This window comes from Ursus arctos, unplaced genomic scaffold (genome assembly GCF_023065955.2).
Source record: "Ursus arctos isolate Adak ecotype North America unplaced genomic scaffold, UrsArc2.0 scaffold_24, whole genome shotgun sequence".
Taxonomy (NCBI): Eukaryota; Metazoa; Chordata; class Mammalia; order Carnivora; family Ursidae; genus Ursus; species Ursus arctos.
In genome coordinates, this window is record NW_026622919.1 from 32,606,889 (window position 1) to 32,623,424 (window position 16,536).

At 40.3% G+C, this 16,536-nt stretch overlaps 1 protein-coding gene across 2 annotated transcripts in view; it reads right to left on the reverse strand.

Annotated features, from left to right (window-relative positions):
- The window catches only part of TUBD1 (tubulin delta 1), a 28,560-nt gene that overhangs the window by 3,986 nt on the left and 8,038 nt on the right, over positions 1 to 16,536 (reverse strand). For both annotated transcript variants that reach the window (XM_048223710.2, XM_026517483.4), the window contains exons 6-8: positions 11,456 to 11,620; positions 3,559 to 3,699; positions 18 to 201 (exon numbers count right to left, since the gene is read on the reverse strand). In XM_048223710.2, coding sequence (XP_048079667.1) covers positions 18 to 201; positions 3,559 to 3,699; positions 11,456 to 11,620 — 490 coding nt within the window. The remainder of the gene's footprint in view (positions 1 to 17; positions 202 to 3,558; positions 3,700 to 11,455; positions 11,621 to 16,536) is intronic.

The window sequence follows — 16,536 nt, forward strand, 5'->3', positions numbered from 1 at the left end:
ATTTATTTTTTACTTACTTTGAAGCAAACATGTTCCAGGCTTTGCCCACAATCGTATCAAGTGGTTTTAGTAAGAACTGGCTATTGCTGACCAACGCTGCAGACTTCTCATATTTGCTAAAGGCTCGCTGGGTTTTCCACACATTGAAAGCATGAATAGGCTCTAACCAAGAAGTATAGAGAGCTGGATCTTTAAATCCTCCTAGAGTAAAACAACACAAGCCATTGTTTACATCATAAATCATTAATTTTGAAAACAAATTAATAAACATATTTTCTTATTCATTTCACCAGAAGTCTCCTTTTGGTTTGCCTTTTAAAACTAGCCTTATGGGTGCCTGGGTGGCTCAGTTCATTAAGCGTCTGCCTTCATCTCAGGTCATGATCCCAGGGTCCTGAGATCAAGTCCTGCATCAGGCTCCCTGCTCAGTGGGGAGTCTGCATCTCCCTCTGCCCCTCCCCCTGCTCATGCTCTCTCTTTTGCTCATGGTCTCTGTCTCTCTCTCTCTCAAAAATAAATAAATAAATAAATAAATAAATAAATATCTTTAAAACTAGCTTTATATTGCTTTTGGATAGATGATTCACATTCATTGTAAAAAAAAATAATTCACACCATTCAGAAAAGTATTAAGAAGAAAACTTAATGGATGAAAGACCTAAATGTGAGACAGGAAACCATCAAAATCCTAGAGGAGAACACAGGCAACAACCTCTTTGACCTTGGCCATAGCAACTTCTTACTAGATATGTCTCTGGAGGCAAGGGACACAAAAGCAAAAATGAACTATTGGGATTTTATCAAGATAAAATGTCTGGATAGCGAAGAAAACAATCAACCAAACTGAAAGGCAACCTTCAGAATGGAAGAAGATATTTGCAAATGACATATCTGATAAAGGGTTAATATCCAAAATCTATAAAGAACTAATCAAACTCAACACCCAAAAAACAAATAATCCAGTTAAGAAATGCGCAGAAGACATGAATAGACATTTTTCCAAAGAAGACATCCAGATGGCCAACAGACACATGAAAAGATGCTCAACATCACTCATCATCAGGGAAATACAAATCAAAACCACAATGAGAAGCCACCTCACACCAGTCAGAATGGCTAAAATTAACATGGGAAGCAACAGGTGATGTTGGCGAGGATGTGTTGGTGGGAATGCAAACTGGTGCAGCCACTCTGGAAAACAGTATGAAGGTTCCTCAAAAAGGTATAAATACAGATACCCTCTGACCCAGTAATTACACGACTAGGTATTTACCCAAAGGATACAAAAATACTGATTCAAAGGGACACATGCACCCTAATGTTTATAGCAGCATTATCAATAATAGCCAAATTATGGAAAGACCTCAAATGTCCATCGACTGTGAATGGATAAAGAAGTTGTGGTATACAGCCCTGCTTCAGGCTCCCCGCTCAGTGGAGAGTGTGCCTGAGGATTTCTTTCCCTCTTCCTGTGCCCCTCCCCCAGCTTGTGCTCTTAACTCTCTGAAATAAATAAAATCTTAAAAAAAAACCAAGAAGCTGCGGTATACATATACAATGGAATATTACTCTGCCATAAAACAGAATGAAATCTTGTCATTTCCGATGATGTGGTTGGAGCTACAGTGTATTATGCTACATGAAAAAAGTCAGTGAGAGAAAGACAAATACTGTTTTTACTCATATGTGGAATTTAAGAAACAAAATGGGCAAACATAGGGGGCAAAAAAGAGAGAGAGGCAAATCATAAAACAGACTCTTAACTACAGAGAACAACCTGAGTTGCTGAAGGGAGGTGGGTGGAGGATGGGTTAAATGGGTGATGGGGATTAAGGAGGGCACCCATGATGAGCACTGGGTGTTGTGTGTCACCGGTGAATCACTAAATCCTACACCTGAAACTAGTATTACACTATATGTTAACTAATCCTACACCTGAAACTAGTATTACACTATATGTTAACTAAAATAAAAAAAAAAAAAGAAAATTTAAAAGTCGACTGAACATCTGAAACGTCACCAGCCAGAGAAGACCATGAACATTTTGCTGACCCTCTTGTGCCCATAATTTTACACAAACGCTGTTCTGTAACCTGTGTTTTCATTCACCAATATGTTGTGAACCTCTTTTTCATGTCAATAAATATCACTCTTAAAGTTTTATTATATGAATATACAATAATTTATTTAACACATTTCCTACTGTTGAGCATTTAGGTTGTTTCTGCATTTTTGTGTGAAAGATATTGCAGTGAGTATCTTTTCAAGAACACCTCTCTGTACATATGTCATTTGCTGTGGATAAATTTTGGAAGTTTGATTACTTTATATATCCTCTTATTAATTCTTTTAATTTAAAATCTAAAATGAAGAATATGAAGAAAATGTTCTGATGTAGGAGAAAATATACCATCTGACAGACTTGAAATGATCTCTTCTAATTACCACTTTCTGATCTAAGGTGTATTACAGGAGCGAGATTATTTGGTTTATTTTCTTTTTTTAAAAAGATTTTATTTATTTATTTGAAAGGAGAGTGAGTGAGAGAGAGCATGAGCAGGGGGAGAGGGAGAAGCAGGCTATGCGCTGAGCAGGGAGCCCTATGTGGGGCTCGATCCTAGGACCCTGGGATCACGACCCGAGCCAAAAGCAGTCACCCAACCGACTGAGCCACTCAGGTGCCCGATTATTTGGTTTTCTTTATATTACAGCTAGAAGCAGCCAATCCAATACTGCTAAATTCATCAAATAAGGCATACCTGGGTGGCTCAGTTGGTTGGGCGTCCGACTCTTGGTTTTGGCTCAGGTCGTGATCTCATGGATTGTGGGATCAAGCCCCCTGTTGGGCTCTGCGCTCAGCATGGAGTCTGCTTGAGATTCTCTCTCTGTCCCTCCCCCCACTTGCGCAGGCACTCTCACTCTCTAAAATAAATAAAGAAATCTCTAAAAAAATAAGGTAAAATCATCAAATAAAGATAAGACAAACCTGGAGATTTGCCACAGAAACACAAAGCTAATAGAGTACTGCTCTTTGAACTTCCTGAAAGTTTTATAACAAAATGCTTGTCACAGAGACCACTACTTGTGCTACATGACCTGTTCTCCCTTTCTTCTTTAGTAAGAGAACCCCCAAATTTTAACTGTGCTCATGGCCACCCCTGCAGCTAGGTGTAGCACATGAGTCAGCCCCAATCAAAGAGGTATAAACACTAGTGTGGTGTGCAACCCTAGGACGAGGCAGGTGGCATGGTCATTCCTATGTGACTTGATGGCTGAAACTCAAACAGAGGTCTTGGACAACAAGGAGGAAGCCATAGGTGAGGACAATAAGAACAGCAAGGTTCAGAAGAAAGAATTAAACCTTTGTTTCAATCACTTCTATTTCTGGTATCCAGCACATACTAACTGATACAATGGTTACATTTTGCTACTAAAACACATAATTATGATTTTCCTTTCTTTAAAAATTAAAAATTCAGGGACTTCCTTTTTTTTTTAAATGTATTACCATGTACATGTGCAAAATGTACATATTAATTTAACCTAACTTCTGCTTACCCAGATCCGCACTGTGCACATCTTTCCCACGGAGGATGACCAAGTTGGCAATGGAAGTGTTAAAATGAAGCTCCCTGTTGAGAGACACTTTACCAAGAGTAGGAAGTCCTGATAAAGGAGGCCGTACCTGCCAATCAATACCTACCAATGGAAAAGAAGCAAGACATTTTATAAATAGTTCTAAGCAAGAAGAGAAAAATATATTACGGTATGTATATTTTACATACATTTTATTTGATAAGTTAAACTTGCTTGTTTCTACTACATGTTTAAAAATTCTTATCTGGTTGACCTAAAATGATTCAAACTACTCAATCCTGAGAAAGGCACGAAATATTCTTCATAGAGTATTAAAGGATGGTGGTAGGTGCATACAATGGATTTTTGCTCACCAAAAAAAGAAACTACTGATACACATAAAAACAACAGGAATAAATCTCAAAAGCATTATGCTAAGTGAAACAAATTATGTACTGTACGATTCCACTTATAGGACATTTTGGAAAAGGCAAAACCATAGAAATGAAATTCAGATCAGTAGCTGCTAGGGGCTGGAGTTAGGGGCAGAGAGTGCCTACAAAGGAGTATGAAGGAACTTTTTGGGATGATAGAAATACTCTGTCTCAGTTGTGGTGGAGGGTACACATTATAGAGGTTTGTCCAAATACATAGACCCATACACCTAAAAAGGGTGAACCCTACTCTATACACCTGTGGGAACAAACAGAATACATACAAAAATGTTAAGGGATGTAGAAACACAAAACAAAAATAGGATTGAAAACTGACCAGTCATGTAGAAATATTATGAAAATACTCTTAATGTATACAATGGAATATGACACAGCCACGAGAAAGGATGAATACTTACCAGGAACTGGAGGGTATTATGCTGAGTGAAATAAGTCAGTTGGAGAAAGACAATAATCATACGCTTTCACTCATATGCGGAATATAAGAAACAGTGCAGAGGACCATAAGGGAAGGGAGGGAAAACTGAATGGGAAGAAATGAGAGAGAGACAAACCATGAGAGACTCTTAACTATGGGAAACACACTGAGGGTTGCTGGAGGCGTGGGGGGTGGGGCTATGGCGTAACTGGGTGATGGGCATTAAGGAGGGCACGTGATGTGATGAGCACTGGGTGTTATATGCAACTGATGAATTACTGAACACTACATCTGAAACTAATGACGTACTATGTGTTGGTTAATTGAATTTAAATTAAAAAAAATAAAATATTCTTAAAGTATACGTAGGATAGGGATAAAATTCGGCAAACGGTAACATTGATTTTCAACAAAAATAGAAACACAAGAAACCAAAACTTTTGGCATGCCAAACTCAATAATAAGACAAACAAGCCAATTTAAAAATCGGAAAGATATTTGAATAGAAACTTCACTGAAGAAGATAAACGAATCTAACAGCAACATGAAAAGATGCTCAATAGCACCGTCATTAGGAAAATGCAAACCGAAACCACAAGGAGACACTACCTCACACCTATCAGAATGGCTATAACCAAAACGACTACCGTCAGATGTTAGCAAGGCTGTGGAAAAACTGAAACCCTCTTGAACTGTTTGTGGGAATGTAAAATGGTGCAGCCACTTTGGAAAGAGTATAGCAGTTAAACACAGACTTATCCTTTGACCCAGCAATGCCACTTATAACTATATCATCAGGAGACTGAAAACATATATCCACACAAAGAACGCGTACGATGTACACGGCAGCATTACTCACGGTAGACGCAAAGTGAAAACAAGCTACATGCTCATCAACTGGTGGGCATCTGAACAAAATGCGGTATATCCATCTAATGAAATACTGTTCAGCAATACAAAAGACTGAACTACTGATATATACTACAATGTGGATGAACCTCAAAGACACGAAGTGAAAAAGGTCAGACACAGAAGACTATTGTCGAACTCCATTTATATGATACGTTCAAAACAGGCAAATCTATAGAGACAGAAAGCACACCAGTGGTTGTTTGGGACTAGCAATAAAAGTTGGAACTGACTGCAAATGAACACAAGGATCCTTTTGAGGTGATGGACATGTTCTACAACTGGCTTGTGATTGGGGCACCTGGGTGGCTCAATGGGTTAAGCGTCTGCCTTTGGCTCAGGTCATGATACCAAGGTCCTGGGATCGAGCCAACATCAGACTCCCTGCTCAATGGGAGCCTGCTTCTCTCTCTCCCTCTACCACTCTCCTGCTTGTGCTCTCTCTCTCCCTCAAATAAAAAAATAAATAAAATCTTAAAAAAAAAAAAACCTGGCTTATGATAATGGTTGCATAACTCTGCAAATTTACTTAAAAAACCACCGAATTATACTCTTATCATAGGTGAAACATATGGTATATAAATCACATCTCAGTAAAGGTATTTAAAAATTTATGACCTACCGTAAAAGCTGTATTTTTTTAAAGTTTAATATATTTATTTGGCAGAGAGAGAGAGCACAAACAGGGGGAGCAGCAGGCAGAGGGAGAAGCAGACTCTCCACTGAGCAGGGAGCCTGATGTGGGGCTCAATCCCAGAACCCTGAGATCACGACCTGAGCCGAAGGCAGACGCTTAACTGACTGAGCCACCCAGGCCTCTCTAAAAGCTGTATTTGTTAGAAAATCCATCATTCTATATTACTTAGAAATAAAAAGTAATCAACTCTATCTAAAAGTTTCAAAAATAAATAAATAAATAAATAAATAAATAAATAAATAAAGTGTCAAAAAGAGAAAAGAAATGAGGCCTTCTAAAGTTTTAGCCCTTGAAAAACTAATGTTAAAAAATGAAAAGGGAAAAGCCAAGCAAATAAAATTTAAAATGGGAAGAGAAGTAACAAAAAAGGCATTATCAGAAATAAAAATAAGCCCCAGATGGGTTAAAACTTAAATATTGAACATAAAACTATAAAAATACTGGGGAATACTAAAGAATATTTTATATCTGAGGCAAGGCTCAGAATCTATAAAATAGGAAGATATACGAGTTCACTCACATAAAAATGAAAAACCTCCATATGGTGAAAAATACCACACAAAAGACTAAAATGATGGAGAAAAACATTTGCAACCCATGTAACAAAAAAGGGATATAAATCCATAACGTTGTATTTCCTTCCATCTAAGACACCATTGATTATAAGGAAAAAAAAGTGTTGTCAAATTATGTCAATTAAATGATTCACTTAGCTCATTAAATTTTATACTTATTGAAGAGTTCTTTTAGAGTAAATTAGGTTTAGATTTTTAAAAATCATATCATCCTTGAGCATCCATAAAAAATACATGTAACAAAATAAATTGGTTAAGGTTTTCCTAAAATGTTTTCACATTCAGTGACTTTCTCACTTTTTGACTCAGCATTAATGATGTCAGTGTTTTTTCAGCATTAATGATGTCAGTGTTTTTTCACACATTATTGTCCTCTGTCTCTCCAGAGCATTGGTGATGCAGCATTCTTTAAGAGAACCCATGAAAACACTAAGCCATTGGCTTCTAAACTAGCTTTGCTATCACGTAGAGAACCATCTACGTTTGACTCCTGATTAAGGAATGTTGCTAAACTTGTCTGTTTACAATGATGAATGCCTCTTCTCTATCCTAGCATAAAACTAAAGGTTTATTTTCTGGAGAGGATATGATTGAGGGTCTCTGGTCTGGAGAACACAAGGCAGAGTTAAGGGTAAGGTACATATTGAAACCAGAGAGATCTAGTGAAACCCAGAAAAACCATGACCCCTCCCCTCCTCTTTCCCCAGATCACTTGGGCTTTGCCTAAATCTTCACAGCAGAATATCCAACCCAGGAGACAGGCAAAGAGAATATCCAGGATGACAAGTGTACCCTGGTTGCAGAGGGCAAAAAGTCTTGATTGAAGCAGGGCAGATGGCTTTAGGAGACGTTCCTCCCTCTCTCCCTCCCTCCCTTTTTCTTTTTTAAAGATTTTATTCATTTGACAGAAAGAGAGAGACAGCACAAGCAGAGGGAGAAGCAGGCAGAGGGAGAGGGAGAAGCAGACTCCCCGCTGACCAAGGAGCCCGATGCAGGGCTCCATTTCAGGACCCTGGGATCATGACCTGAGCCTAAGGCAGATGCTTAACCAACTGAGCCACCCAGGTGCCCCGCGCAGGCAACTCTTGATCTTGGGGTTGTGATATCAAGCCCCACGTTGTGGGTAGAGTTTACTTAAAAATAAAATAAAATAAACAAATAAAATTATAATTTAGCTTGGTTCAGAGAGCCAAGCCAAAAGCCATGAAAAATTATTTGTAGGCCTTACATTGTAATCAAGAAACTGCCAGGATGTGCCCTGCTGAATTAAGGGCCAGCGAGTCCTATATGCCTTCCATTTCCCCCTTTCTAAGGAGGCTGTCTACCAGTTAATGCTATGCCTGTTTCACCATTGTCTATTGATCGGGGGTTGGGGGGAAGTGCCTGTACTCAAAGAACTATACTCAAACAAACAAACACAAAAGCAAACTCAAAAAACAAACAGCTATACTCAAAAAATCGTATATACATGGACCTGCTTTTAGATGACAAGATTCTGGAATTTAGCCTGATTGCTTTTAAAGGGCTTTGGGAGGGATTAAGTCCATTCTGCATATGGGAAGATACGATTCAGTAGGAGACAGAGGGCAGAGAGTGGTAGCCAGGCTCCAAGATGAACCCCAGTGACCCTTCCTTCCTGGTACTGAGGCCCTTGTGTGGTGCCCTCCCACACGGCATAGGGCTTAATAACCTTAATGACCAAGTGGATGATACAGAAATGATGGCATGTGGGGGCTCCTGGCTGGCTCAGTCACTGGAGCATGTGACTCTTGATCTCAGGGCTGTGAGTTCAAGCCCCATATTGGGTGTAGAAATTAAATAAAATTAAAACTTAAAAAAAAAATGGTGTGTCACTTCCAAAGCCAGGTCATAAAAAACATCATAAGTTCTGCCTGGCTCCCTCTGGGATCACTCATTCCTTCTGTTGCTAGGACATGTGGAAACAGATACATGGCTAATGGTGATATTAACAGAGTCAATCTTCATATGGAGCTGTCTGATAATATAGGAAGATTTTTTTTTTTTTTAAGATTTTATTTATTTATTTGACGGAGAGAGACAGCAAAAGAGGGAACACAAGCAGGGGGAGCTGGGGAGGGAGAAGCAAACTTCCTGCTGAGTAGGGAGCCTGACGTGGGGCTCGATCCCAGGACCCTGGAATCATGACCTGAGCTGAAGGCAGATGCTTAATGACTGAGCCACCCAGGCGCCCCTGAGAATATACGAAGATTTTTAAAGCTATTTGTCTCAACCTGATTAGCGACATAAATATATTTATTCATATATACTCATTTTTTTCACATATACTCATTTTTTGAAAATATTTGTATGTTCAAAGCTGTATCTATAACTGTGAAGAAATGTCGACACTCAAGGTTCTGCGTGGGAAAATGACTAAGCAAACTGTGGTTTATTGACCTAAGAGAGCTCAGAGCAGCACGTCTTCTACTATATCCCGAGGAACACTGTGTTCCTTGAGATGTTAACAGGTATTACTAGAAAAACAGGTACTGAGGCCAAAACATTTGGTAAGCATTCCTTTACGATGTGACCTTTCTATTTCTCTCCAAACCTCAGGCACTATGATCTAAAATCCATCAGGTATCACTAGTACATAAATTGTAGAGGAAATCCATCCACTTTCACAGTATTGAAACCTAAGTCATTGTTATTTGTCATAAAATATATGCTACTCAAATAATTACTAATAATAGTGATTTCCAGTTAAACAAGACAGACTGACATACCAGTCTACTGTCACTCTCTCCCAAAATCTCACTAACAAGACAATTACAGGGACATTTTTAAAAGGCATAAACAAGAAAACAGGGAAGGGAAGAGAAGATAATGCGAACAACATTTTGGAAGCTGGCAAGCAAATGAACCAGCGGTGGCTGACTAGCAGCCAGGGAAAGCTGAGATTTCTGTCCCCAGTGGAGGTCCTGGAAGCCGACCAGGCACTTCTAAAAGAGGGAGAAACCGGAGGATTAGTTAAAAATCTGCAGGCGAAGTGGCGAGAGCCGGAGATGCTTCCTCACTCCCGGCAGCAGAGGGCGTGCCCCCTTTGTCCTAGAAGCCGCCTGCTCAGGAAAGGCTAAACCATTGAGGCTCTGGCCTCCGCCAAACTACGGGCGCTGGAGTAAACGAAACAGAAATCTCTGCCCTTCTAAAGCTTACATTCTACTGAGATCAATGGAAGATCCACAGTAAGGAATTCCAGAATGTTAAGAGACAAAGAGGAAATCCTTAAAGATTCAAGAGAGAACAAAACAGGATTAGGAATCAGATTGACATGGGACTTCACAGCAACACTGGAAGCTGGAAAACAGTAGAACAACGCCTTCAAAATTCCAAGCAAAAATGATTCCCCACCCTCAGATCCTATACCTGAGCAAACTAGCAATCAAATGTAAGGGCAGAATAATGACATTTATAGCTTCAAAATATTTTTTACCTTCCCTGTACTTTTTCTTAGGAAGCTCCTGGACAGTGTGATCTATCACATGAGCGAATAAACTAACAACAACAACAACAACAAAAGGCAGATGTGAAATCTAGGAAATCAGACGGAATACAGAATGAAGCAGAGATGTCAGTGCTGGCTGCTAACCAAGCCTGGAGAGCAATCAGGGCAGCAACAAGAAGGTGAGGTCTCCAAAAGGGACATTTCCAAGCAGATAATGAAAGGAAGAGACTACCTGACGGGTTTGAACATGTTAAGAAGGGATTCATTTTTATGGAAAAAATTTAGGGATAGATGAGTGATAGGCACACAGAATATTGACCAAATAGGTCTAACTTTTGTAAAGTATTCTCTACACCCGGTGTGGGGTTCAAACACAAGTTGCATGCTCTAGTGACTGAGCCAGACAAGTGCCCCCAAATAAGTGTAATTATTAACCAGAGGAAGAAAAAAATTAACTGTACATGAAATAAAATTTAATCCATGTATACAGTACATGGCTCAACTGTAAATAATATTTACCTATCAAAAGTAATACAAACACTGAAAACTAATCTGATTCAAAGGTATGTGTATAACCATATTGGGAGGAGTGAGGAAGGGATGGGGGAGAGAGGGAGCGAGAGAGAGAGAGAGTGTGTGTGTGTGTGTGTGTGTGTGTACAGAGGATGTATAAGCAGATTCAATTCTCAATTTCACATTAGGAAGGCAATTGATAATATCTAAATTCGGAAAATAAAATAAGTAAGAGCATAAGCAAGATACTTAGAAATATGGAGGGGGATTCCAGAAAAAAACAGCTTAAACATTGAAAAGTAGTTTCATTGGGGCAGTGGGGACGTTTAGGACCGGGAACTACTCTTTTCCTCATTATAAGTTCATATTAGACAGTTACTCGGCTTTTTTAAAAAAATTAGAAAATCTACATACAATGCAATGTACGGATATAAGTATATGCTTAGATGAGTTTTGACTATTTGATTTTTTAAAAACTATGTTCATATGTCACTTTGATAAAAATGAAATAAAATAAAATAGGGGCAGCTGGCATGTGACTCTTGATCTCAGGTTAGTGAGTTTGAGCCCCACGTTGGGTGTAGAGATTACTAAAAATAAACAAACAAACAAACTAAAAAAAAATAAATAAATGTCACGCTCCTCTGAAATATTTTTCATTTTTGGGAAATGAAAATGTGAAGTGATTAAGAAACCCTCTGGGGATGTCCTGGTGAGTTTCTGTAGGAGCCTCCCTGACCAGAAGAAGGCACCATTATTTCAACTGGCCAAGAAAGTTTATATTGAGAATTCCAGTACAGGCACTTTTCCCAGCTTGCGGCCTGCATATTTTTAAAATACCCTTACCTTCTTCCATTTTTGAATTAGAAATGAGCATCTGTCTCAGATGTTTGAGGAGGCCGGCCCAAGTAAACGTGCTGTATGCCAGTGAGTTCTCTGACATTTGAGGAATGTTACGAATACCCAGCATCTTGAACTCAGGATGGGGAACCAAATTCTCCATTAAGTCTCCTGTAAAGAAAAAAAAAAAAAAAATCTGAACTAAACTTTTAAATTCCATAATGTTTCCATTGGCCCATATACAACTGTAGTTTGATGGTTTTGGGGGCCAAACATATTTTCTCCTCCAAAGCCAGAATTGCTTAAATTTAAAAACGTAAATAAAATTTCAGAGACAATGTCTATTTCAGATCACATATTTTGGCACCTATTTTAGCATGAGTGAGAAAAGACACTTTGCCAAAAAGGAAACAAGAATTTAGAAGCTAAGAAACTGGAAACATGAATGAAATATTTAGCTACACTCCAGGAAAATAAAGTAAGCATGAGAGCTACTATGCCTTTATCGTCATTCTATATTCACTAAATATTCCTTTAGAAATTTTCCTAGATTGGGGCACCTTTGGCTCAGGGCGTGATCCCAGACTCATGGGATCGAGCCCCACATCAGGCTCATCCGCTGGGAGCCTGCTTCTTCCTCTCCTGCTCCCTCTGCCTGTGTTCCCTTTCTCACTGGCTGTCTCTCTGTCAAATAAATATATAAAATCTTAAAAAAAAAAAAAAAAAAGAAAGAAATTTTCCTAGATCTCTTATTTTATCTAGTTAAATGATAATCAGAACCTTTTAAATTAAACTCCACTAGGAAAAAAGACAAGATCAGTGACTCCTGAAGACAGGAATATGTCTATCTTTAGAAACTTTTATTTGTAATGAAACAGGATTATGGAGAAAGGCTAATTTGTTTTGCATTCTGAGCTGTTTTATATATTTATAGAAAAAAACTAGAGGAGAAGGAAAAATATATTACTTTAACAACATGAAATGTAAATTTTATAATAGTACAAACTCATATCCTATATCCTAAGGAAAAGAACAATTTTTGACATAAACATCTACAAAGTGCTGTACAGATTGATCTTATGGCTAATGGAGTTTCCTCTAAACGTAAGAGTCCTTTTCTGCAAAATACCTAGAGCTGAATTCTATTGCATAGCACAAATAAACAACAGTCAACAGACACAGCCTGAGCACTAACACATGAATTATTCATTGTCACAGTCTACTTTTCCCTCCAGCCTTCTTGTTCACCCACTTTCATTTTAACCAGTCTGGGACCTTGTTGAGACCCTATTATGCACTAAAGGTTTGTTCCCCCCTCAAAATCATACACTGAAATCCTAACCCCCAAGGTGCTAGTGTGGTAAGGGTGGAGCCCTCATGAATGGGATTAGTGCCCTTATAAAAGGGGCCCTACTGAGCTCTCTAGCTCTTCCTGCTGTGTGAGGACACGGTGAGAAGACGTCCATCTGAGAACCAGGACGCTGGCCCTTACCAGACACTACTACTGGTGCTTTGATCTTAGACTTTCCGGCCTCCAAAACCACGAGAAATGAATTTATGTTGTTTGTAAGTCACCTAGGATATAGCACTTTTGTTACAGCAGCCTAAATGGACTAAGACAAACAAATTCATGGACTTCCTGACTTCTCAGTCCATTAGTCTTCCCCCTTGCTTCACTTCTCTCCTTACCCAGCTACTTGCCCTTGTCTCTTCATCAGATCTTTCTAGTGAAAATCCAAGCTTGGATCAGTCCCACTCCTCACATTCTCTGTGCCTGTCAGAGCACAGCTGTAGCAAGTCACCCCATCTCACAGATGCGACCCCTCAGAATTGAGATGCCAAACACTGGTGCCCACTAACGCTGATGCTTTGTTGTAAAGGTGCCATCTCCTCAAACACCTGAGTGGAGCCATGTGGATATCTGAGGTCGTTTGGGGCAGAGACTCTGGAGCACAGCAGACATACCTGAGAAACGGCATGGAGGCCCATGTGGCTGGAAGACAGTGAGTAGCAGGATATAAGATCAAGAAAGCAGTGGGAAACCAGACAGAGCAAAGCCTTACAGGTGATTCCAAGGACTTTGGGTTTAACTCTGGGTGAGATGGGAAACCTCTTGAAGGTCCTGAGTAGGAAAGTAACAGGATCTAACAGGAATTAACCTTTTAGACAAGTAAAGCCAGAGTTCAGTCTGACTGCTATACTTAAGGAAAGGCTGTGGGCTGGCAAAGGTTGAAGTGGCAAGACCAGGTTAGCTGCCCTCCAGCCAACTCCCCACATGACATTTCCATTTCGATATGGCAAAGGCACTTCACACTCAACATGTCTAAGACCCACCTCTTTCCATGCCCTGTACTGTGCCCCACAAACCACATCCTTTTTCAGCATTCCCAGCTCTACTGAACAGCACTACAATCTACACTGTTATGCAAACCAGGGCCCCACGAATTCTGCCCTATACCACCCTTTCTGTCATTTTCCAGATCCAATCCATCACCCAGTCTTGTGCACTTTACCCCACCTCCAGTTGCTCTCAAATCCATCCTCGGTAGCTCCATTTGTTTAGTCCCCTTTAGCGAGGACCTATTATAGGGGAGGCGCTGTTCTGAGGATAGGGGGCATGGTGGTGAGCAAGGTAGACAGGGCCTTGCCTTCACAGAGCCTCACTGTAAGAAAGCTGGACCTAAGATTTTAGAACCTTTTTTTTTTTTTTTTTGTAGGCTCCATGGAGCCCTGGGCCTAAGATTTTAAAATTGAGCAACTGAAGGACTGAGAAAGAAACAAGCTTCTGGGAGAAAGCTCTCTGTTTCAGACACATTATGTTTGGGATGTCCATGAAATGTATACATACAGATGTCATACAGGAAGGCTGCCGGATATAGAAATCTGGAGCTAAGGGAATTGGTTGGAGTTGGAGATAAACCGGCAGGCTGGAGAATACAAATGGCGTTTATCGCCATGGCAGTGGGCCAGTTATCAGGGAGAGGGTCCAAGACCAGCATTTAGAGCTTGGGAAAAGATAGAGGAGCCAAAAGAGGAGAAAAGAAGGGAATAAAAGGAGTGGTCATTGAGATAGAAGGAAAATCAGGAGCTGTCACAAAAGACAAAGAGAAGGTTTGGAAGACCAAAGGTCAGCCATGCCGAATTCTACTGACAGGTCGATGGAAATAAGGACAGCAAAATGTCCACTGAATTTGGTGATGTGGACATGCTTGTGGCTTATAAAAAGCAATTTCATAAAAGTGGTGGGGGAGAAACTAGAGCAGAGTGGGCTGAAAAGTAAAGAGATCAGGAGGACAGCAAGGGCAGACACCCTTGCGTTGTTCTAAAGAATAACAGAGAAATAGGTTCAATCACTAGAGGTGAGGTCAAAGGAGGGTATTTTCCGTGTGAGAGATGCCATAGAGTTGTTGTAATGGCAGTAATCCAGCAAAGAGGCATGGAGGATGAGAGATGAGTGAGGAATTAAGTCCCTGAGAAAGGAGAGGGAATGGAAGCCAAGCGAGAGACTGGCCTTTGATAGGAGCAGGACACTTCTTTCACTGTGACACAGGTGAAGTGCAAAGGTGAGCCCAGACGGCACAGTAAGGTTTGCAGACATAGTGGGGAAGTCGAGAAAGCTCCTGTGTGACTAACTGCCTTTATTTTCTCAGTGAGGTCCAGTGAGGAATGACTACACAAGCCTGCAGACTCAACCTCCAATCAGCTATCCACAGGCAGTCCAGTGGATACTTACTTTTTCAAAAGTAAAAGTGATTATGTCACCAACCTGCTTAAAATTGTTCAGCGATTTTCCCCTTTTCTTTGGGTGATGAGGAAGGCCTCTAAATGGCTTACGAGGACCTGCAAGCCCTGCCCCTGTTCACCATGTTAGCCTCTGATTTCAGCCACCCCCTACACCATTCTCTGCGCTCCAGTGCCACTGGATTTCTCTCTGTTTGATGTGCCAGGCTTCCTTCTGCTGCAAGGCCTTTGCACGTGCTGTTCCCTCTGCACATGCTACTCTCTCCTCCCTCCCTTGGCTAAGTCATGTCCGAGTCCATATCCAGCTCTTGGCTCAAGTGTTATTTCCTCAGGGCAACATTCTCTGCCCCTGCAGCCCAAGTCTGATTCCTTCGTGACATATTCTCTTGAAACTGTACTTCGTTCCTTCAGAGCACTTAACTCGGTTTTTAATTCTATATTCTTGGTGTAATTTATTTGTTTAATGTCTCTCCTTCCCATTTCACAGTGAACACAAGGTCTCCTTTGGCTCCCATGGGATCCCTGACATTTAGCATAGCGACTGGCACATAGCAGGAAGTCAATAAATATTGGCTGAGTGAACAGATGTGCAATATGATAAGTACTATGACATGCACAGAAATTAATAAGATACATGTCTCCAAGGAAGCTGCAAACGAGTGGGAATACACAATATGTACATGACAGAATTCCCCTCTAAGGAAACACATGGCGTTAGTTACAGTGGTAGCATCTGGGAAAGGATGAGAAGGACACTTACTTTTGATTGCATATTCTTTTGCACTCTTTGAATAGGTGTGTGTTTGTGTGTGACTTTTATTTTTTAAATTTTTATTTTTTAATTTTTTAAAAAAGATTTTATCCATTCATTAGGGAGAGAGAGCATACGCAAGAGAGCACAAGCAGGGAGATCATAAGCAGGGAGAGCAGCAGAGGGAGAGGGAGAAGCAGACTTCCCGCTGAGCAGGCAGCCCAATGTAGGGCTCGATCCCAGGACCCTGAGATCATGACCTGAACCGAAGGCAGATGCTCAACCGACTGAGCCACCAGGCACCCATTACTTTTAAAGGTAAGCAAACAGGGGCACCTGGGTAGCGCAGTCGTTAAAGCGTCTGCCTTCCGCTCAGGGCGTGATCCTGGCGATCTGGGATCAAGTCCCACATCAGGCTCTTCCGCTATGAGCCTGCTTCTTCCTCTCCCACTCCCCCTGCTGTGTTCCCTCTCTCGCTGGCTGTCTCTCTGGCACATAAATAAATAAAATCTTTAAAAAAATAAAAAAATAAAGGTAAGCAAACACAATTAAAGAAATAATAAAGGTAAAAAATATTAAATGACATAAAAGAGAT